Source organism: Gallus gallus, chromosome 5, assembly GCF_016699485.2.
Source record: "Gallus gallus isolate bGalGal1 chromosome 5, bGalGal1.mat.broiler.GRCg7b, whole genome shotgun sequence".
Lineage (NCBI taxonomy): Eukaryota > Metazoa > Chordata > Aves > Galliformes > Phasianidae > Gallus > Gallus gallus.
In genome coordinates, this window is record NC_052536.1 from 44748614 (window position 1) to 44771243 (window position 22630).

The following is a 22630-nucleotide window of genomic DNA, read 5'->3' on the forward strand; positions in this document are numbered from 1 at the left end:
AGTCACTGCTTGTTGGACTGGGGGCTCTCTGCTTCAAGTCTCATTTTATAAATCCCTGCTCTTCCCACTGGTCCTATCGCTTCATCTTGCTCTGCCTCACACAAGTAACTGAGTTTTTACCATACAATGGTAAAAAAACACACAGTGCTGACACTTCACTATTCATAGCCCATTGGTTGCTTATCAACAATAATTCACGTAGCAATCTCTAGGAACACTTTTGAGTAGCTAATGACTTGAATCTCCAGAGATAAAGTTTGAAAGGGAATTATTCATGGTGCCCAGAAATTATCTAGGCCATTAAAAAAAAAAAAATCTAATTATTCACTTATCTCAAATGTTCATTGCTTTTGGAGAAGCTTCATACAGTAAGAACCCAGAAGTGTGTGAGTGGCTTTCACACAGGTGCTACCTCTGCTTCCCACTTACTAATGATTCTCTGTGCATGCAGGTTTAGGGCTGAGAGCTTGTTTATGATGGGCAAGATGTATTGTTAGCCACTTCCCAGAAAGACATGACGAGTGTGGTACCATTACTGTATGTTAATGATGGATTGACTTTAACTGAGATGGTAACTAGTAGACGAGTGAGAAAGATTATTTATAGATGGCCTCGTCCTCTAAGCAAGATGAACATCTGGAGTTTTCATTCTTTTTTTGTTTCTTTTGCTGCTTTTTTTCCTCCCCTTTTTTAAAAATGGGAATTATTTAATGCAATTCCCCTTGTAAGCAATCATTCACACCACCTTTGGACCTTTGTACCACCTTTGTAGCTTTGTAATTGCATAGGTGTATAGGCTGTATTTGGAGTGTCTTTGACACTCCTTCCTTGTGTCTTGTCTATATCAAGAGGAAAGGAACGTGTGAAACTGTCTTTAAATGATACTTCAGCCACTCAGTGGGAGCTGTATGTAGTGCAACTTATTAGTCAGTTGTTTAGTCAGACACAAAGGAGAGTGTCAAACTTTAGGACAAGGATATGATCTAGAAGCTTCAAGTTCCAATCTTTATTCCCAAAGCATCTCACTGTGTGGCTTTAGTGCAAATTATTAAACTATTTGCCTTGGCTCTTGCTCTGTGAAATGTTATAATAATACTTGCTCATCTCACGTGGGTGTTGTGAGGTTAATTAGTATTTGTGTGAAGCGCTTTGAAGATAAAAAAGGCTACATAAAAGTTAATTATTGTCAGGGGAATTTACACATAGTTTATGCAGGCGCTGTAAATATTCTGTTGGCTCAAGGTGTTTTTCTTGAACCCATGAATTTACATAATATAAAACATAAAATGTTGTCTACCGCCAAATAAATAATATCTTCATCTGTCATAATTAATCATACAAAATGGAAGAATTACGGATTAGCTGCCAGTTCAGAACAATAAATTGTCTTCTGATAGTAGAAAAAAAAGAGATGTTTTGTGTGACTATGTTAATTTCCGAAGGATTCAGTAAATAAAAATATCAATTTCTGACACCTTGATTGATGAGAACTATACAGCAAAGGCAAGTAAAAGGATTTATGATGTCTGAAAGGGAGAAAGCTGAAGACAACTTGTTTTGATATGTGATAGGAATTAAAATTCATCAAACACTTTGAAATATATGACAGATGTTGCTGCATCAGGGGAAAACTAAGTAAAGAAAAGTGTGCCTTATATGTACGTATTATCTGATGTCTATTTAGTAAATATGCATCTAGTGATTCAGTATAACAGCCAAGCAAACAAAGAAAGGTTCTTTTTAGGGTTTGCTTAGTGTACAATACTGGATATTGATTTGGTTTAATTCTTGACTTTTTTTTTTTTTTTTTTTTTTTACAAGATGGTGGAAATGGTATGTCTGCATGTGATTAGTTTGATGGAGGCTTTACAGGAATGCAACTCTACTATCTTTGTAAAGGTAGGTGTACCACATTATGAACATCTAGTCAAGTATGTTGTTTATCACTTGCAATTACTAGAGAATGGTCCCTGCAACTCTTAAAAACAACAACAAAAGTAGAATTTGAATGTTAGTGAAGAAATGAAATCTAGTAGAGCATAACAAAAAATATAATCTCTAGTAAGACCAGACTCTAATTTAAAATCCGTATTCACCTGATATTTTGAAATGGACTTTTGATCTGCTTCCTCCTTCAGTTGTTGCGATGGTCTTATTCATCTAGCGATCTCAACCTAGTATCTCTGACCTTATGAGAACCTCTGGGTACTGTCTGAATTTTCAGCCATTCTGTAATCTTAAATCCTCACAGATCCTTTGGAGATCACCTCATTGATCAGTTCTCAAATTCTTCTAGGTTGATTACAAAGCCTTATTCCACAGTAGTGTATTAAATGCCTGGGTGTCTTTCTTACTCAATTATTATTTGATAGTAAATGTTTCTAATGGATATGCTACAGGCTATTTTTGATTAAAAAATTAAATAAGACATGCTTCATTAATGTAAAACTGCTTTTTGAAATCAGCAGTCAGGCTCCTGAGCATTTTCTGAACTACTCAGATCAGAGCAGAATAGCTTGTGAAACGATTGCGGTAGTTGCACAAGCATGGATAAATCACATTATTCTGAAGGTGTATTTTTTTTTCCCCCCTACAGAAAATTATAACTAACCAAGTAGTTAGATGCATTCTGAACTTAGCTGATCTATGTTGGTTTATGTAGTTCTTCAGTTGCCATAAAGGAAACTTCGCACTAATGTTTTACTCCCATCTTTTATGGTGAAGGAGGAATTGAAAATACAGTAGCTAAAATGAAAGGATTTGATGTTAACTGACCTGAAAATATTCACATTCATCGTGAAAATACAGATTTACTGTCAGTAATGTCTCAATTCATCACAAAAATTCTGTCACTGTAGGGACATCAAAGTAATTGTCACTGTCCCTAGAGGAGCTGGGGGCAGTCTAGGATGTCCAGAATTTGACAAGAATATGTCTTTAAAGAAAATGGAAGAATGGCTTTAAAGCTGTCAAAAGAGAGGCTTTTGGAGCTAAATTCCCATCACAATTCAAATATACACTTACAGAGTGTTACATTTCAGAGTATATATCAATAATATGCTAAATCAGGTTAAATCAGGTTTTGTTACTACAAAATCAAGCTCATAAGCTTATGAAATTCAGTTAATATGCTTTCTTTCATGCTCAGTGGATGGGAGGTGGAAGAGAAGAGTCTGGATGGCCAAATCCCATTTACTTAGCCTAAAATGCAGTCATGAAGAAACAATGCACAGACACAATAGTGTTTTAGGATTGTAGTCCCAGGGTGCTAACTTTTTCAGGACTGATTAATTGTGTAAGTATTTATCCTAGTTTTTTTCAACATTCTTTCAGCAAATATAGTAATTCTTCTTGGAACAGAGCACAATCCTGATCATTTGTCATTCACACTTTGTCAACTGCAGTGTCTTTTATTCCACCTGAAGAATCCAGGTGCTGCAAAAATTTCTTGTTAATGAAGTCATTACGTAATTATGTGTGATTCAACACATATTTCCAGTGCACCACAATGAGAAGATTTTGGATGATGAGAAGACATTTGTACTAAGTGGACATTTTCTGAAAATCCATCTTAAAACAAGAGAGAAAGGGAAGACGTGAAAAATTCAGCTCTTTCTCACTGAAAGAAGAGCTGTCCTTGTTCCTGGTATAAGCATTCTCTTATCTCCTCCTTTGCATTGGTTCTGTGAGGATCCCTCCTCCAGAGACTCTGTTGACCTCTGCTATTAAACTCATTTTGAATTTAGCAGACATATCTTTGATTGCCTTCTACGGTCTTTACGTTATTTCCTGTTTTCTTAGAGGATGATTTTTGGATCTGACCATAGAACATTTTGACTGATCTGGTGAGGAAAAAAAAGTTTATTTCCCGTGAAAACATTTCAACCGTTATATGTTTATTTTTCTTTCTAAGTGGGCAGAGCTGAGGAGCCAGAAAAGCACAGTAACCGACCTACTCTCCAGCCTGGCTTCTGTCAGAACTCGCAGTGGAATCAATGTGATCCTGTTGAAAATATCAATTCCAAAAATTGACAGTGACAGCAGTCTGTTCTTCCAGCTGTTTTTTTCTAGCCAGCTTTATGTATTATTCCTTTGTGTAGAAAAGGCTGGCTGGGAATTAGGTCATAAAGCTTAAGTGCTTCAATAAAAATTTCTTCTTGTCTCATTTATCTAAGTGGCAGCTGTAGGAGTGGAGGGTTTACTTTCTTGCGTCTGAAGCTGATTTGTTAGTTTTCCTCCACGTGTCCAGATTCTGGAAGATGGAAGTGGTGCTGGATGGCATTAATCTTATCTAACCTTAGACTTCTGTGGCATAAATATCAATATAGCTAGTTTCCTTGACTACCCTTTTTAGTCAATGGATATAAACACATATTTTTAGGCCATGACTCATCTTTATCTATTTTAGATATCTAGTTCATCTTGTACCAAAGCAGTGATGAGAAGTGCTTATTGTTTTCAGCTGGCTCTAAAAGATGTCCAGTCGGTTGGTTTGGACGCAAAAGGGAGTACCTTGGCCCTGAGGAAAATTCCCTTCCCTGTGTTTTCTGCCTACCTTCTCTCCTTGCTTGCTATACCTCTGACACCGGTTCTGTCTATACTGGCTAATTTCATAGTGAAGTCATTAATTCTGGGTGAAATTTCATTGATATTTGTTAATGGCAGTAGGACAAAGAACATGGATTTGCACTATATGTTTCCTGTTCCCACCTCTCCAAGAATCACATCTGGACTTGGGGGCATTAGACGTTACTAGGCACTTCATTTAGTGTGGGAGTCCACAGAATGATATAGAGAATTCCCACACCTACTGCGTCTGGCTACTTTCTGGCTGTCTTGGCATTCATCTATCTGTAAATGCTGAAGTCCTTTATTTGGTAGGCTAAATAATTGGTCCTGACAGATCTGCATATGATTCTCCAGCAAAATAGCACTGAAACTGAAACAATTATCATTCCTTGCACAAGGCAAACAGCACTTTATCTAATGTTGTCAATAGTGATTAGGTTTAACTTGAAGCTCCTGGTAGCATAATTGGTACATTGCAAATTTGGATGCCATTAAGAAGGAACATTTTAGAACAGTAATCTTAGTGGTTAAATTAATATTGGAGAACATGAATACTTCTGTTAGAAGGGCCTTTCTGTCTTCTAGAAGCTTGTCATGTTATACTTATTCAGGAATAGTTCTCTGAGGAGCAGGAGACTGAAATAAATATGAGCATTTCTACATTGTTAGGAGAGTATATCTATGCTTGCAAGCATACAGGTCACATTCTGCAATGAAGCAGTGACACTGACCTAGTGGCTTATGAAGTGCTGGTTACTATTTAAATACTATTAAATATAAATTAAATATTAAACAGGAACTTCTGTTTTTTCAGTTCTTGATGGATACTTTGCAGTGCGGAATATGTACTGTATTCATTCTGTTATTGCTCATCTACACATACAGATATGCCCTCACAGGAAAATAAGAAGTGATTTCTTATAACTATCTTTTTTTATTTTTAATTTTGTACTCGTCATTGGCTAAGGCAATCCCTAGACAGGATATCAGTAGATGCTACTGGTGCTTCATCAGCCTACAAAGGAAGCTGGCTTCTTAACCTCAGAGAGTCATCTGCCACAAAACATATGCATCATTGAAAAATAACCAGATTTGTAGATTTATGGTTCATTCCCTGTGCATTCTGACATCTAAACGGGTTAGATGTACCTTTCTTTGTCTCACAGTTACTACAGCATGTCTACAGTCACTTGTATAATAAGAAAATGCATCTCTTCTTGCAGCTAATACCAATGTGGTTGCCAATGATACAGTCAAATCTTAAGGTAAGTTGTTTCTCATAACTTGTCCTTTTATTCTGTGTCTTATATATTTTATATAAATCCTGGAAGAAGGGTTACTAGGCTTGGTCTCTAAACTCTGAAAATAGGTCATTGTGTCACATGCAGGTGCACTGGGTAGCTCAGCACTTCGGAAGGTCTTTGGGTAGCTTAGCATCATCAGCTAAGATACGTGCCCTGTGCTCAGTCCTGCTCGTCCTTTCCCTTTTGAAACACTTCTTACTGGGTTCTGCAGCCTAGCCTTCTATTTTTTAATGAAGTGGTTGTTCCCCAAGCTGTGGTTTTCTTGCTCTTTTCTTTCCCATAACAGATCAGGATTGGGAGTCTTAGTGATTTGTAGGCACATTTGTCATTCATGGCAACACTACAGTGCAGGATGTGGAAGAAAGAAACGTGACACTGGGGTAGTGCAGGAACTTTCCCAGACCAACAGCAACACTTGATGACAACAAGTACAGTATTAATTCGTATATTAAAGGAGATAAACTAAATGTTTTGCATTATTTCAACAGCATTTGTCTGCTGGACTCCAGCTACGCCTCCAAGCCATCCAGAGCAATGTCAACCACCACAGCCTGAGGATGTTACAGGGGTCAGGACAGATGAACAACAGCTCATCAGTGCTCCGGAAATGGCTGCAGTGTACCCAGTTTAAAATGGCTCAAGTGGAAATTCAGTCATCAGAAGCTGCATCTCAATTTTATCCTTTATGATTCATATAAATTGCTCCAAATGTTATTTTTTAGTCTAGCAATAATGGAGTTAGAGCTGTAGAACACCTTTTGTAAAAATCAGTACACAGAGTATATACTGTATCTATACTTTTTAGCCTAGAACAGATTGTGGAAAGGTTTATGTGAAGCTAAGAGTCTGATCCTGCCAGTCCTTAATTACATTAATCATTTATACTCAACGGAGCAGGATCAACAGGTATTCAAGTCTGCATTCACAAACATGTATTTTGCAGGATTGGAGATCAAATCTATCTCATTGTACATATCTCTCTGATCACTGAAATATCTCGTTAATAAATGTTTCTTTACGTTATTTTTGAAGCTAATACAAAAATCACCTTTCTTTAACTTCTATTTTTTTTAAGACTAGAATTGTGGGTATTCACAAACATATGGAAGTGCTACGTTGCTATTTTTTGATGATAATAAAGAAAACTGGCTTTTTAGGAACCTTTATAGTTCTTTGGGGAGACTTTTTTTTTTTCAGATTCACAGCTGGCAATGCAATAAAACCTGTCACTACAAAACAGTGGTGTTCTAATGAGGCTTTTTGTCATCATCTTCTGGGAAAACAGCAGCTTTTAAGGAGAGTTATTATAAAGTGCACTTAGAAATTAGATTGTTAAACTGTGCCAATTCGTTTGTCTTTTTTTTCTTTAACACTGTTTTCCAAATCTGCCAAGCCTCATTTATTATTTTTTCAAATATTGCTTTTACTTCATCGATGCTGTGCTGCTCTTTGTAGGTTTCATATAAGCCTCTGATTTTTGTGAATACTATATTGTATTCTTCTGTAATACTTGTATACAGTGCAATTAAAAATGGATAGCTCAGACTTATTCTGATTGATGTCTACGGAAATTGTATTTCGAGACTTCAAGAAGAGCATGGTTGGACCTGAACATTTGCATAATAATATTAACAAATTGCACCATTTGCATACTGTTATGTTCAACATGATGTTTAATAACAAATGGGTTTTAATATCATAAAGAGACTCAGCCAAAGCCTATTGAAATTTAAGAAGATTCAATAAATTCAGTGAATTTTGCCTCAGATCTTAAGAGCATCATGATTTACCGCTTCTTGTAATTTAAATCTGTGCAATCAGAGTTGCATTTTCTGTATTTATTACTATAATGCACTGACTAGAAGAATAGCAAACACACAATCACATTGTGTTTTAGAATACTATTAAATTCCTGGACTTTATTGCCACTCTAAGAACGAAGATTTTTCCTCCTAGATTGCATGGAATTGGAAATGCACACCTGTAAGGAACTGTCTGAGTATGTTTTAGTTGTTGTGGAGGGTCTAGCTTTCCTCACCAATGATAGTGAGGAAAGACAGAAGTGGAAATGTTGGAGATGTGTCTTTAAACTATCATTATGCTTAAAAAGCCAACAAAACCAAAAAAGAAAAACCCACCAAGACAAAAGATTGTAAGGATGTGCTCAATTGCTTAAAAAAATCCCTTCCAGTGTTTTCAGTGGAGTGGCACTGATCAGAATATAGTGTACTCATGATAAGCCATTCTGTTGTAGCTAGTTTTGCTTGTATTTGACTTGCATCTGACTAAGCAGAGGTTTTGAGCATTTTCAAAGCATTTCTGTCTTGATTTGAAGATTATTAAGAGATCCACCAGAAAATAAATTCTTAAGTTTTAGGCATAGATTCCTGTCATGCTGAATTGAGATTGCACAGATCTGCGTACACTGATACGGAAATCCCAAATGCTCAGGGTGGTAATGGCGAGGGAGACAGCACTTTTTTTTTTCCTCCAGCTTTTGACTGGCTATGAGGAGAAAGCTGTTCCTCTCCAGGTGCAAGATTTTGCACTTCTCCTGGCTGAACTTTACGAGGTTCCTGTCAGCCCACTTCCCCTGCCTGATTGAGGTCCCTCTGGATGCAGCACAACCCTCTGGCATATCAGCCACTCCTTCCAGCTTTCTGCCAACCACAAATTTGCTGAGGGTAAACTTTGCCCCATAAGCCAGATCGTTAATGAAGATGTTAAGTAGGACTTCTGAGAGTACTGACTGTTAGGGTACGCCTGTAGTCACTGTTGCTAACTTTGGCTTTCAGGCAAAAAGGAGCTGCAGATTTTGGTTTCAATGAGTTTGACTCCTTCCTTTCCTGGACTGTATCTTGTTCCTGCTTGTTTGCAGTATTGAAGATACCTGCTGGGCTAGCACACAAATAGGGCCTGGGTTCTTCTGTGGTGGAGTCTGATGTGATCTAAATGAAATGGAAATGTGATTGGTTCCCTGAAAGTAGGATATGCAGGAGAGAGATTTCGGCACTGTTTGTGTAGCTCAGTGAATCTGAAAGACATCTGAAAGGCAAAGTGTGGGAGAGAACGTGAGGACCTTGGGTGTGAGAAAGGATGTTATCTCTGGTAGGCACAGTGGGTTTGTGGAGACTTAAAGGATGAAAGCATTTTATTTGTGACAAAGAGGTTTCTCTTCAAAAGTCACTTCTGGATAATAGATGCTACAAACAGGCATCTCAATGGATAATTAACGGAGGCAACATGGTATGAATGTTCTCCCTGCCTAGCAAAATCTCTATCTCTAAGCATCTAGTATTCAGAATGGAAAACACAGAAAGAACATAAATATAATGGTGGGTAGATGCTAAAATTGAACACAAGCCAAGCCAGACATGCTGAATCCAGGTCCGTAACAGAGTTCTTTCAGACTCTGTAGGAATTCAGGTCTGCTTTTAACCCAGGGTTTTGAGAAAAGATCTAGACACAGAACCTACTTCCATAGATGAGCGTAGGATTTAGGGGTTTGATATGGTTCTTGCAGAGCTGTTGTCATACATGACTGTAAATATGATTTGAGCAGCTGCTCTAGCATAGAGAATATAGCCTGGAGGAGTTTCTGATGAAGGATTATGCTGACTAATAACAACAAATAACTTGGCTTTGCAGGATGTGTGTGGTTTAACACCTCATGAAAATCACTAAATGAGCTGTAGACTTTTTAAGATACACAGAAATCTGCATTAATTGTTTTTTTAAAGAACAGTGAAACATATATTGACAGTGCTTGAGGCCAAGATAAAATTCAAGTGAGTCATTCATATTCTCTCTCTGAAATAGCCCAGAACAGCAATTCTTTGTATTTTGTAGGCAGATTAGGAAGTAAATAACATTTGGCACTCCATACAAATGCTACCAAATACAAGAGGCCAGGAGCCAGGCCGTTGGAGCAGAGTCTAACTTCCCTCTGTCATGAAGAGCTGTAGTTTAGAAGCACTACTTAGTCATATGTTGTGATAAGCAGCTTAAATCACTGCCTGTTAGCAGGGCTGACCCAGTAAAAGAATCACTTTACTGTTCATTGAACTGTGAAAGTTTTAACAACACAGTGCACTTGGGATGAAATGGCGGTAAAACCCACATCGTCCACGGTGCAACGTATGGGTAAATTACATAACTCTCTGTCCTGAAAGTGAGGTTAACTTCTGCACTCAGTGCCTCACACTGCTGGGCAGGCCTCTGCAGCTCATTAAGAAAGTCACTGATGTACACGCAGGACTGTGCAAACAGAAAGCTTCATCAATTAGGTAAGTCAGATACCTGATACTCCACATGCATGCCTTATCTTGTGTGCAACGTTTATTTGACTTCTTATTAGAACTATAGTAGGATCAGAGGCCCTACAAACACACAGTCACTTTTCTGGCTTGATTTTTCTTGATGCGATAGGACTCGATGTACTCTAGGACTGATGAATGTTTTGGGCCCAGGAATGTCTCTGACCTCTGTTCTGCACAGCCTTTTTTCAAGCCAGAGCCAAGTGCTGTTTTGTCCTTGCTTGTGAGTCCTGGGAAAAGGCTCTGAAGCAAAGATTCCTCTGCTGTTCCCCAGGTACACACAGATCAGGGAGAACTTTGTCCACACCTTTTGTTGTTGCTTCTTGATGTTACTCTTTGACAGGGCCAGAGTGTGTCTGCTCTCTGTGGCATCCGAATCTCAAGTGCACGATGAATGTTCAGTCAGTGGTACAGACTTCATCTCAGGTCTAATAGCAGGCGAAGGCAACAGCAAAGCAGTAGACTTAAAGCTGACACTCCGTTTGTTTGCCTTGATGGAACTCCAGAATCATAGGATGATTCCGGTTGGAAAAGACCACTGTGATCATCTAGGAAGTGTATTGATTTGTAACTCCGAAACACTCCATTGCCTTTGGTGAGGCAACAGAAGGCCTTGTGCGGGTCTGCTATGCCCAGTGAGCTGCGGTGGTGCTGAAGTCCTGCAGCAGGAGTGGGGCAGCTCTTAGCTCTCACTGTGTGTGGCCAGCGCATCACAGCTCTGTAGCAGGACACTGCGAGCAGTGCTTGGGAAGGGTGCTGGTTTCTTGTTCATGCTTACAAAGTATTAACATGGGAAAAGAGAAGCTAGGACTCAATAACTGGAAGTCTACATACTCAATCACTTTCCAGCATTTTGCAGGACTTGATAGGTACTGCAAGACTGCCAACTGACTGACGAGTATCCTTCCTGTGAGCAGCCCCAGGTAACCCACTCTGACAGTGTGTTTAACCAGTTCCCATCAAACCTGACAAGGCATGACCGTGAGCTGGGATGATCCACGTTCGATAGACATATCTCAACGCTGGGTCAGTTTTCGCTATGTATAATTCAGCAGTTGGGCAACAAAACTATTAGTGCTGTTTTACTGTTTTAGATCCTTTCAAAAGGGTGCAATAGCACATCTGTGAAGTTATACACACACAATATGAAGTTTATAGGAAATCCTTCCTTTAGGTAGGCTTGCTTTTCTGACAGCTCCTCTGCTTTCATATGAAATCAAATTGATTGCAATGAAGTTCTTTACAAAAGCTTTTCTGAACCTGTGAATCCTTGCCATGCAGGAAAACATCAGTAAAACGGAATATAAATGAACACTATTAAAATAAATAGATAAATCATGAAAAAAGGTACCCATTTTGCACTACTAAGAAGATCCTGTGTAAATTATGTTAATTAGTTAGATTCAAAGCAAGTATAAACTGCCAGATGTTCATTGGAATCTGCAGAGACAGGTAATATGCCTGTTTAGGATCAAACTCAGCATTTATAGCTCACAAGGAACAGTGACTGATAATTTGAAGAAACAAGGCATCAGTTTCTAGTGCTAGCTGGTTCCGGAGAGGTGCCATATGAAAGTGCTAAAGTGATGGAACCATGATCTGAACTCCACAAATGTTTATTGAACCCCACTATTTGCAATTATTGCACAACCAAGTGAACAGTGATTTTATTTATTTATTGCTGTGTGTGGAGCAGCATATCTGTTCCCCCATGTTCATCTTGCATCTTCAGTTTGCTCTGATCACACAGACCTTAGAGCTCAGCATTTTTCTAACTCATCCTGGGATAGCTGGTATTGCAGAAGCTGCAGCTGTTTTGGTCAGGAGATCATATTAATTATACCTGACCAAAGCATTTTAAGCCTTCCAAAAACATTTAATATAATAGCACTAGCATTTTCCTCCCAGTGATCTCCACTGTGAGGACACTGAGCTGGCTCAAATATAAGATGCTTATCTGCCCTAAGTGTAAGTCATTTGATATAAATAGCCCAGATATGTTTCTAGACCCTGAGAGGAAGAGTGTGAGAGAGTCAGTCCCATTATTTTGTCTTTTTTTTTATTTTCACATTTTTTCTTAAAATCACCTTTCAAATTTAAAAACATTTCTTTCATTTCTATGGTCTGATTTTCGGGTGATCCCTCATGGAGCCAGGAATTGAACTCAGTGATCCTTATGTGTCCTTTCCAACTCAGGATGTTCGGTAATTTTATGTTTCTATGACTTAATTGCAGCAGACCCACAATGTCTCAGTCTAATCGACATCTACATGTGGATTCTAATCAGAAAGTTCTCTCTCTGCTCATTTCCAGTGAGCACTTATGCTCCACTGGGAGTTGTCAGGGTGATGAAAGCTGTACAAGTCAGAAAGAAAATATGCTTCCCACCCCAAGGATTTTATGAAACTCCAACATATGCATCTCCAGTCCTTAAAGAGAAACACTTCTGTGGAGTGACCAACTCCTTCAGAACCACTTCAGCAGCAATATTAATCTATGTTTCATTGTACGCATTTAATAGTTGTTAATATTTCTGTCACATGTGAATTGCAACTGATTCACTAAATGTGATCTAATTAGCAAATCAACTCTATTAACTGAGTTAGTCTTAATTGGTCTGCATCGTCCCGTTATTCATCTGATTCACCCACCTACACGCAGAAGTAACCCCAGTGGGTTACTATTCTGTTCTTTTTGAATCACAGAACACCTGCTAGTTTTCCCCAGCTGTGAAGCTGAAACCAAACATTAGGGCTGCTGAAAATGCTTCGCTTCAAACTGCTGTTAGCTACCAATGGTAGCCCTGCAAATGCAGAGGGAATGTCTGGAGGCATTGCTGGGCACCAGGAGCATATATGCATGAGTAGAAGATGGGGGTGGTTGGTTCCCTCCAAAAGGTACTGGCAGGGTTGATCACATGCTATGCACTTGTTCAGGAACAAGGCTGCAGAAAGCTTTGAAGTCTGAAGCCCTCCTTTAGAAAACATTAGTTACTTTGGTCAAGAAGGGCCTGCATATGCTGCATGCTGATTTTTCCTAGCCCTAAAGGCATAACGTTTAGGAACACAATTATATCCCTCATTAGTTAATCATCTTTGAGTAAATGAAGTCACCAGCTGTGCTCTTGTCCCAGGTGCCATCTGTGAGCAGGAGAACTAATTCTGACTTTACACTCCAACCCCCCCTTTTTTTTGTTGTTGAAGTGAGTCTCACTGGAGGAGCTGATAGAGACAGAGCTTCTTCCTTCCCTGTTCGGGATCTCATCAGGTAAAAAATGTGTGTCTGCACAGCTCTGACCTGCGCCAAAATATTTGGTAAGATCAAGCTTAACCTGTAGTTCTGTTCTCTAGTAATGGGTAGTTTCAGAGCTTAGGAACTGAACCAACTGAACCTTGGATGGTGGGACAATTACGACCCTTGTTAACCCTTGCAGTTAATGTCACTGTGACAAGCTTCTCACGTTCTTCTTGCTGACCAGGCTTTTGACAGGTATCTAGAGCAGAAAAGAAACCTCAAATACATCTACACAGCTTGGCTTGAGCTTAGACATAAGGTTAAAAGGGGTTCCAGCATAAAAGGAGCAATTGAACATTGAATGCTGGATTCTGGTGTTATTAAATAAAAATCTAGGTGTGATTTAACTTAATGTCTCTAAGCTGACAGCACCTTACCTGAGCTCTCATGTGATATTCAAGTGAACCCAAATCTCATGTACCCCCCATAGCCTTAGTTTACAGTTATTTATGTCAGTAAAATATTAATTCTCAGTGCTGTGGTCATATGAAAAATTGAAAGAAGCAGTGATGACTATTGATTTCTTTTTATGTCCAAACTGAATCCCAAGGGATTATGGATAGCTCAGAGCATTGCACAAGATATTAATCCATCAGCCATTGCTGTCTCTATAGAAGAATGATAGCTTGTGTTTGTACAGTGATGCTCGCTCTCAGGGGATAAAAACCTTGAGCCTAGAGGTTTCTGGGCAATCATTTCAAAAGGAGCTGGCACTTGAAAATCATTGCAGTACTAGGCTAAAGGCTTTCAATTATTGTTTGATACTTAAGTTGGTATTGGGTTTGTTTGTTTGTTTGTTTGTTTTTGAGGGGTATTCTGTTGCTGAAAATCTCCCTTAAGGACCTTCAGTGGAGATGATAACATTTCAAGAACTCCGTGAAGGAAAATATATTTCCGTTACTGAGAGGACTGATTTTTACTTTTGTTTTCGAGATAAAAGGAATATTTCAAATTTGATGGCTGCTTTTCCTCCTTAGTATGCTGAAGCAACAATGTGAACATAGCTCAGAACAATTGTAAGGGTGGTCCCCAATATCTGCCTGCAAATAATGCCCTTTTTGTGTTCCAAGCAGAGTTCTGCAGAAGCAGCAAAGCTTTCCAGTGCAACTTTTTAATTAAAACACCAGAATGTGCCACTCACCATGGAACCTCTTTGTCTTCTAAATAGGAATTATAATTTCAGCTTTTTATCACCACTTACACTAAGCAAGAATCAAAAAGCAATCAAGTCTGAAGGACTGTAGGAATCTCAGATTAATACAATCAGCCTGATGCAGAGAGGCTTCTTTTTTTCAGTATAAAAATAGCAAATAACAATGCCAAGTAGGTCCTGTGTTTTCTTTTTTTATTGCCACTTGTTTCACACCATTAAATGCTTTGGAAGAAAGGTCCAGTAACTGCAGCTATAATAGGCAAACTTTAGATGAACGTACCTGTCAGAATATAAATGAAATCCTATATCACTTTGCTCATTTTGTTTTGTTTTCCCCATCCTAAATGAAATTACAGAGAATTAAATTTTTGAAGCATGACCATTGCACGGAGAATTATTCAGCTAAGGGCTGGCCACCTGCAAGAAGTTCTCTCCTCCCTCCCCTTAAGCTTGTTATTCATTGTCTCTGTTACTAATTAGGTTTCCTAACTTAGTTTGAGATGATGGATTTTAAAGAATATTGTAAGGGACAGGACAGCAAGGTCAATACATAAAACTGGCAGAGATGTAACCTTCAGAGCGCTTATGCTCTGTGATAGCCCAGGAAAGGGAGAGGCAGTGTGCTGAGCTGACAGCCTTGTTGCTTCTTGTTGTTGTTTTACCAATGCTTTACCGCTACTAGTGGCATCGTAGCTCTGAAATATAAAGGCAGAATCTGTGTTGTGTGAAGGTCTTCCTTTGACATCCAGGATATGCTTCCAGGGTGGTTACACAATATATTGCCTTACATTCTTAGGGCAAACTGACAAGGAGCACAAGGGAATGAGAAGAACTGTAAGAGTTTTAGATAAACATCCACTACTTTATTGCTGACTGCATAATCAGAAATGGAGCTTTACAAGACCGAGGGGAGAAGAGTCGTAATTGGGTCCTTGGTAATTCTGCAGCAGCGTGGCTCAGTTTCAGCCTGATCTCTCATATATACAATGTGGAAAATTCCACTTCAGTCCAGTTCTGGTGCTAGATCTACTTTAAACAGCCTTTTCTCCTTCGGTAGGCCTAATGGCTTCGTTACAGTCTCTGGTGATCTAAGGCAGTGCTTGGAGAAAATAGGGTGATTGGAGATGGTTCTGCACTGGTTTCATGGCTCAGGAGTAGACTTTCACCATCTGCATTGAGGGAGTGAGGAAGTATAAGGGGGGGTATTCCCGGAAAGTGAAACCATGGTGAAATAATAAAAAGGTATCCATGATCTTATTTTATTTCTAATTATTTTTGTTTTTAAACAAGAGTGTGCATATGCTCACAAATACACATGCCCGCTATTTGATAGTGGGTGCGTATGTATCAAAGTACCTGCAATCAGCAGCTCTAGTACTGCTCCAGCAGAACAACTTTATACTCAGCAGTACTTTTGCTGGAGCCTTGTCTGATGGATCTCATCACTCTTAGGGGCAGGTTGGGCTCCTTCCATCCCTGCCTGATATAGTGATGCTGAGCTTGTTCTGAAGTCCATCTGTCTTCCTCAACTTCCACGATCCTTTTCCTTTTGCCATGACAAACTCCTGATACAGGGTGACTCTGAGATGCTTTTGTCTTTAGAGCTTTTCTCTGGGCATCTGCTGTGGCAACAAAGACCTACAAAATGTGTCTTGGCCAAATCTGTGAAGGCTTATTTAAGACTTCTTCCTATGGGATGCAGGTGGTTGGGGATAAAGCCTTGAAATCTTTCCTTAAAAAATCTAAGAAGTTGTAATTATTATGACATATTTCATATACAGAGATATACCTGGGATGACAAATTAAACAAACTTGGGATCAGCATTCAACTGTTTTACCAAAACTTCCAGTAATTCATGAGTTACTAACAGAACAACATGTATTTCAGGTCATTATTGTTCTATACTAGCTTGAGATAACTTAGTACTTAAATATGCAAAGGTTTGTTTTCTCACACTGGGATCAAGTGTTGGGAATCATTAATTTCAATCAGTCTTATATCTCTAATAATTCAACTCTCCCCAGCAGGTTGATTAGGTCCACTGGATAAGCCAGTGTGGCAGGGAAGAATGACTGTTTGCTAAAACATTGCTATGGATGGAGGTGGTTCATTTGGGTAATATCAACAGTGGGTGAGAAGGAAAGGTTTTTGAAAGCGTAAAAGCTAATGATAAGACAGGCTGCTTTCTGCAGGGGAAACAAGAGGAATTGCAGTAATTGTTGCTGTTTTTATTCCAACTCGCTGCTCTTTATTGGATTAGCCGAGTTAAAATCCCCTCTAAACTAATGCTTAGGAACAAAACATTTGGAATGAAATAAACAATACTTATGTAATTAATTTAATTTGTTTTTAAATTCTCTGATCTTCCTTGCCATCACGGAGAGTCTTATTTTCAAATGTATGTACATTGATACTGTATTCACTTCCAACATACACAGGCTTAAATCATCCCTGATGCACTGAAACAACAGTTGTATGGTTTTATGAGGCAAGCTAAATGTGGAACTTGTACAGATCCACTATGCAGTATATGGATTGGAAAACAAAACTTAGTTTAGTCCATACTACTCATTATATGAGATACAGTGACTACGTTAATTTGAGTAATTGTGAGCAACCACATAAGTCTGTGTACGAATGTTTGGATCTGAACATGGAGAAAGGAGGTTTGGCTTCCATTTCTTCTGTCCCAAAGCAGGCCCATTCTTGGACAAAGGATCTATGTCTCTGTTCCTTCCCCACACTGTGAGGAACTTCCCTCACATTTACATTCATAAAGCCTTCTGAGAAATGTAAAAGGAACTTGTTCACCCCCAGTGTCTGTGTGTAAAGGTCTTATGTGCACAAAAGATGCTGTGTGTTGTTGAAAAGGAATTGAACTGCCCAAGGGATGGAGATCTGAGAGGGAAGATATGGAGGCTTGGCAGGCAATTGGAGAAAATTTCACACGGACCTGTAAGCAAAAGAAATAAAGCCAAAACAGAAGTTCATTTGACTATTCTCAGTAGGTTCCAGTATTCATGAAGGGGAAATTAGCTGCTCAGAAAATGCTTCAGAAGTTACATGTTGTCAATATGATATCTGTTTTTGAGGATGTACTAGAACTAATTAACAAAGTAGATCAGCTGACGTAGCAGATGGAATTCCATTCCAGTTTAATTTATTGAATTTCACAGACTGTATCATGTTTTGATATCTAGAAGTAAACTTGAAGTCCAGATTGGACTTTACTGTACTTCATATCAGACTGATGGTAGTCTAAGAAGAACAACTTGATATGTTTTCATAACAATACTTTACTAGTGTTAATAGGCTGCCAAAATGCCAAATGGAAGAATTGAAGCAATATACAGGAAAAAGCTGAAGTTTGGCTGGGGAGTCCTTAATGAGCAAAACTCAAATTGTTAATCATTGTTGATGACAAATAAACATTTCTGGGATGAAATGCTTCTTCCTGTTAAGAAGAAAAGAGACAATCTTAAGTTTAAACAAACACTGGTAATGAAAGGGCTTGGAAATAAAAAGGCAGAAGGAGGAAGAGATGGGCAGTACCATGACAGGTTGTTGGAATACTTCATATTTTCTCTAGAGAAACACCTTTTAACTTTCTGAAGTAAAATCCTGTCAGTATAGTGTACTATTTAAATGGTACATTGTTTTTAGTGTACCATACATGATGTAGAGTGCATCTCATTTCCTTAGGGAATTCATATGCCTGAAGTATCCCTTGTACACCTTAAAAATATATTCACAGATCAGAACCTTTTGAAACAGGACATTCAAAGCCCAAGACTGAGCAAGGAGCTGTGCAGTGAGAAACTAAGTACTGTAGTCCTTAAGTTTTGGTACCTCAGTTGAGCTCATAACAATTGCCTTGCTTTGGAAATTTATCACTGACCCCTCTCTAAGGATGCCAGAGTTGTTGTACTGAACAAGGGCTTTTTGCCCTTCAAAAACAATTGCTGGAGAAAGGTGGTAATAAAGCCACTGTTACCCTTATATTTTATATCGTATCCTGAATACTTACCTGTGATGCAAGAAGAGTCTGTTAAGCTCTCACTTCTGCGCCAGGGATCTGTGAACCATCTTCCCTGTTCTTCTTTTAGTTTGAAATCTGGTTATCAGTCACCACAAAACAATGGGAAGAGGGAATGCCCCAGAGAGCAGCCAAAATCCAATGCTGTACGATTACACTTATCAATAAGGAACACTAAATATTGGGTTGGCAGCAGAATGGGTTGAAGGTATGAGGAATGGCAGACTCTGGCCTGTAGTGGCAGTCCAAGTGTGTGTTTTTTTCCCCAGACATGCAAGTAAATGTTTTTTTTTGGGGGGGAAAAAAAATACAATTATTGTTAATAAAAGTAGAGGTGTTTCTTTTCTTGTTCTTAATGAATCATTTTAGTATGAAATATCAAGGGCTAAAGGTTGAATTAAGTTATGATCCTGCAGAAAACTTCTTCCAAAATTCAATTTGCATCCTCCCCTTCCTTAGCAGAAAGACCTCAGGCCCTGCACAGCAAAGGAGTAACGTTTATTAAGCTTTACCAGCTGGAACTGATTAGCTTAGCAAAAATGTCACAGGGAGCCACACTTGCAAGTGTATGTATTGGGTAACAGTTCAGAGACAACCACTCAGTCCAAAACAAGCAAGTTCTTCATCAATGCCAAAAACAAACAAACAAACAAACAAACAAAAACAGTCAGAGAACTAAATTGTTAAAAGCTGAAAGCTGAGCTTGGTCACTTGCTTTCTGAAGACCTCAGTGGAGTAGGAAATGCACGAGAACACAGACCCTCTGGGCAGGAAGAGCCATGCTCCTGCTTTGCCTGTAAAAGCCCCTGGAGGGCTGCGAGCCTCTACTGGGACAGTAGGCCTGGCCCAGAAACTCTGTCAGAGATCATAGGGAACCTGCAAGTTAACTGCGAGTGATCTCCACTTGTTTGATCCTGGCATAGGGAGACTACTGGGACCCTGTGAAACACATTCACTTTTCCTGTCACAACTTGAAGACTTTTAGGCTTTTAATCTCAGAAACTTCTCTGAGTCAGGGAAGGTGCTGATAGGCCCTGAAGAGGCAACACATTTTTTGAGGTCCAGACTGGCCATGATCTTCAGTAGGCCTGGTGCCACCCCTCTGCAGTCTATTGACATACTGTGCTTAAATGTTTTCTTTCACTGATGATTTGGTCAGTGCTAGCCAAAGTAGTACCTCTGTACTGCTGCACCTGGACTTCAGGTATCCTCAGTCTGTAACTCAGTGCTTCACAACATGATGAGAGTATGGACTACGTCGTGGAAGCTGTGAAAGCTTGTCTTAAAAGAGCTGCTGTTTGTGCAAGTGACATTCTTAAAGGGGCCTTTCTGCAGGAGCTGCCTTGTCTGGGGAGGGGGGAGCGGCTTCAAGGCCTCATTCCCAAACAGAGCTGAGGGGAGAGCTGCAGCCAGATATCTGACATGTAGGAAAGTCCAATGGCCAGGGAGATGCTGGCTGAGTGCAAGTCTGTTCTGTTGGAACAGGCCCATTGGGTTGTGGCAGAAGAAATGACTATTCTGTGTTTCTTGAAGGGTTTTAGCACTGAAACATGTGGATTAAGGTACACTCAGAGCAGAGCTGCCCTAGTGGGGGAGCAGCCTGTGAATCCCAGCCTCTCTCTTACAGGGCTGCAGCTGAACAGGAGCTTAAATCCACGCCTTTTGGACAGCTATGTCAGAGGTTTTCTGTGGATCTGGCTTTGCCTCACTCATGTCTTACAAGGAGTACGTGACAGAACAGCGATCTGCATCAAAGTGGCCTGCCATCCACCTCCTTGTTTTATTTAAAAACCAAATTCTAGAAAGGAAAATTCTTTTGGATGGAAACTAATTGTGGAAGGAGGGCAAAGGAAGTTGTTTATAAAGTCTAGGTCAATGGCTCAGAAGAAAAGAGAAAACAGAATTTATCTCATGAGTCACACTGTTCAAACTTGAGGCTGTGACTGTTTAGAGGATTTTTATCCACAAATTGTTTGCAGAAGAATGCCAATGCACTTAGATTTGTTTAGATAAAAGTAATGAGAGATCCACTTGCATGAAGGATGAAAGATCCTAAATGAAGAAGAAATGATGGGTCAGAATGTCAGCTGCTTAATGGATTAGCTTAATGGATTTGGCTCTCTAGAGAAGTGCCTCTGCATAATTTTTCCTTTTTTCCATTTCTTTTTAAATTTAATTTTTGAACTTTACATTTATCACCTGCTCATTTGAATCTGATTTTTCAGACCCTGTTTTGTCTTGGTACTCCAAATCTTCCACAGACTATTTTCATACAAAAGAGAAAACCAAGACCCACCAATATTAAAGCAGTAGATGCAAGTTTACTTTTATTCCCATTGGGACAGATGAAGCATAAGAGGCTTTGCTGAATTTGCTGGATAAGTTCACATTTTGACCTTTATCTGTTATAAAACTGATAAATATAGCAAAATCATATTTCAGATCTTCAGGGAAGATAATTTTCTGTTTGAAATACTGCTCTGAGGTACTGCTGAAATACTGCTCTGCTTCCTTCTGTTTTAGGAAATTCCCCCCAGCTAGAAAAAAAATAATAAAAGTCTTCCAGTCCTAACAGGTTTGGACAAGGAAACCCTGAATGGATCTTTATTCCAGTAGTCCAGTAAGAAAATTAGGACTCATTGTTAGAGGTAAATTTCCTGCCTTTTACTACTCTTGCTAAGGATTCTAGATAGTGTAAAAAACATTTCTTGTCCCAGTTAGAGCCCCTAGAAAAGGCATTTGAAATGCTATCTGCACATACAGCTACATTTATAGGATTATGTTTCTGAGAAGTCCTCTTATTTTTTTAGAATTCTATGAAGCCCGAGAATAAGCTTTGTTTCTCTCTAAATGTTTTTAAGAACCTGGCATTTAAAATAATAATAAGTGATTCTTAAGCATGTAAAATAAGTCTTTGTCCCCAAAGCTCTCTATCACTTCACTGATCTGCTGTAGCATAGTTCCATATAAATTGCAGCATAAAATAGCTGTTACAGGTTTCTCTTTCCTTCCATGTAATTGCAGGGTATCATGGTTAGCCCTAACATATCCAGACCATGGCAATATTTCATGAGCAGCACAAAGGTAATATTTACCATTAACATGGCCACAAAACACCACATCTACCATTTTCCCGCGCTCAGCCAGGTAAATGTTTTAAAGTTCAACACCTCTGAATGTGTAAAACAAAACTCATTAACTAGATTATGAGTGTTGTTCAAACTGGTTGTTTAGCAATAAACACTAAGATTTTCCATCACCAGCCATGGCAAGGTGATTTCAGAAAAGCAAAACAAAAACCAAAGAATGGAAACACAGCTGAACAGGATCAAATGAGGAGTGCAGTGCATCTAGTACTGTTGCATGCAAATCTTGCTATTTACAACATTCATTGGATAGTGGCTGAGTTTCAAGGAGAAGCTGGGTACTTTGGATAAAGGTTGTTATTATATTAATGCAGATAAACTGGCGCCCTTCAACCCGTCTGGAGAAGTGTTCTGTATTTGTCTAAATAATGAAGATAAGGTAATGAAATGCTCAGGGAGGCTGGAAACTGTCCTCAGGCTTCAGGCAGATTGAGCAGTGCTGTGCAGAAGCAGCCACAGTCAGTGCATGTCGGGAAGGCAGCCAGGCACAATGTTGGCTCACGGGGCAGCTACTCTCTGTCTGGTTGCTTGGCAAAGGAAGGAAAAGGGATATTTCTTTGCTTTTGATAAAACTAAAGTTCTCCAAAATCCAATGGGACTACGTGACTATTTACCAGGTGAAGATCTCAGCTTATTGCTAAGAACAGAGAAGGTTTCTGGTAGCCACTCTATTTTGCCTGAAATAGGGTAATCCTACAAGAGAGACAGTTTGCAACACACAGTCAACAAGCAGGGAAAGACTACAGTATTTCTGTTCTTGGGTGACTCTTTTTTAATCAGAACTTTATAATTATCAGTAAGTCAGTCCTTC

General features: G+C 39.1%; 1 protein-coding gene across 13 annotated transcripts in view; it reads left to right on the forward strand.

Moving 5' to 3' along the window:
• UNC79 (unc-79 homolog (C. elegans)) overlaps positions 1-7641 on the forward strand; it is a 95742-nt gene extending 88101 nt beyond the window's left edge. For 12 of the 13 annotated variants that reach the window (XM_004941883.5, XM_004941885.5, XM_015287759.4 and 9 more), the window contains 3 exons: positions 1822-1899; positions 5793-5834; positions 6362-7641. In XM_004941883.5, coding sequence (XP_004941940.2) covers positions 1822-1899; positions 5793-5834; positions 6362-6562 — 321 coding nt within the window. In that variant the 3' untranslated portion in view covers positions 6563-7641. Of the gene's footprint in view, positions 1-1821; positions 1900-5792; positions 5835-6361 lie in introns of those variants that run through there. The other variant, XR_005860171.2, reaches the window with a different exon arrangement.
• Positions 7642-22630: the final 14989 nt, after the last annotated feature.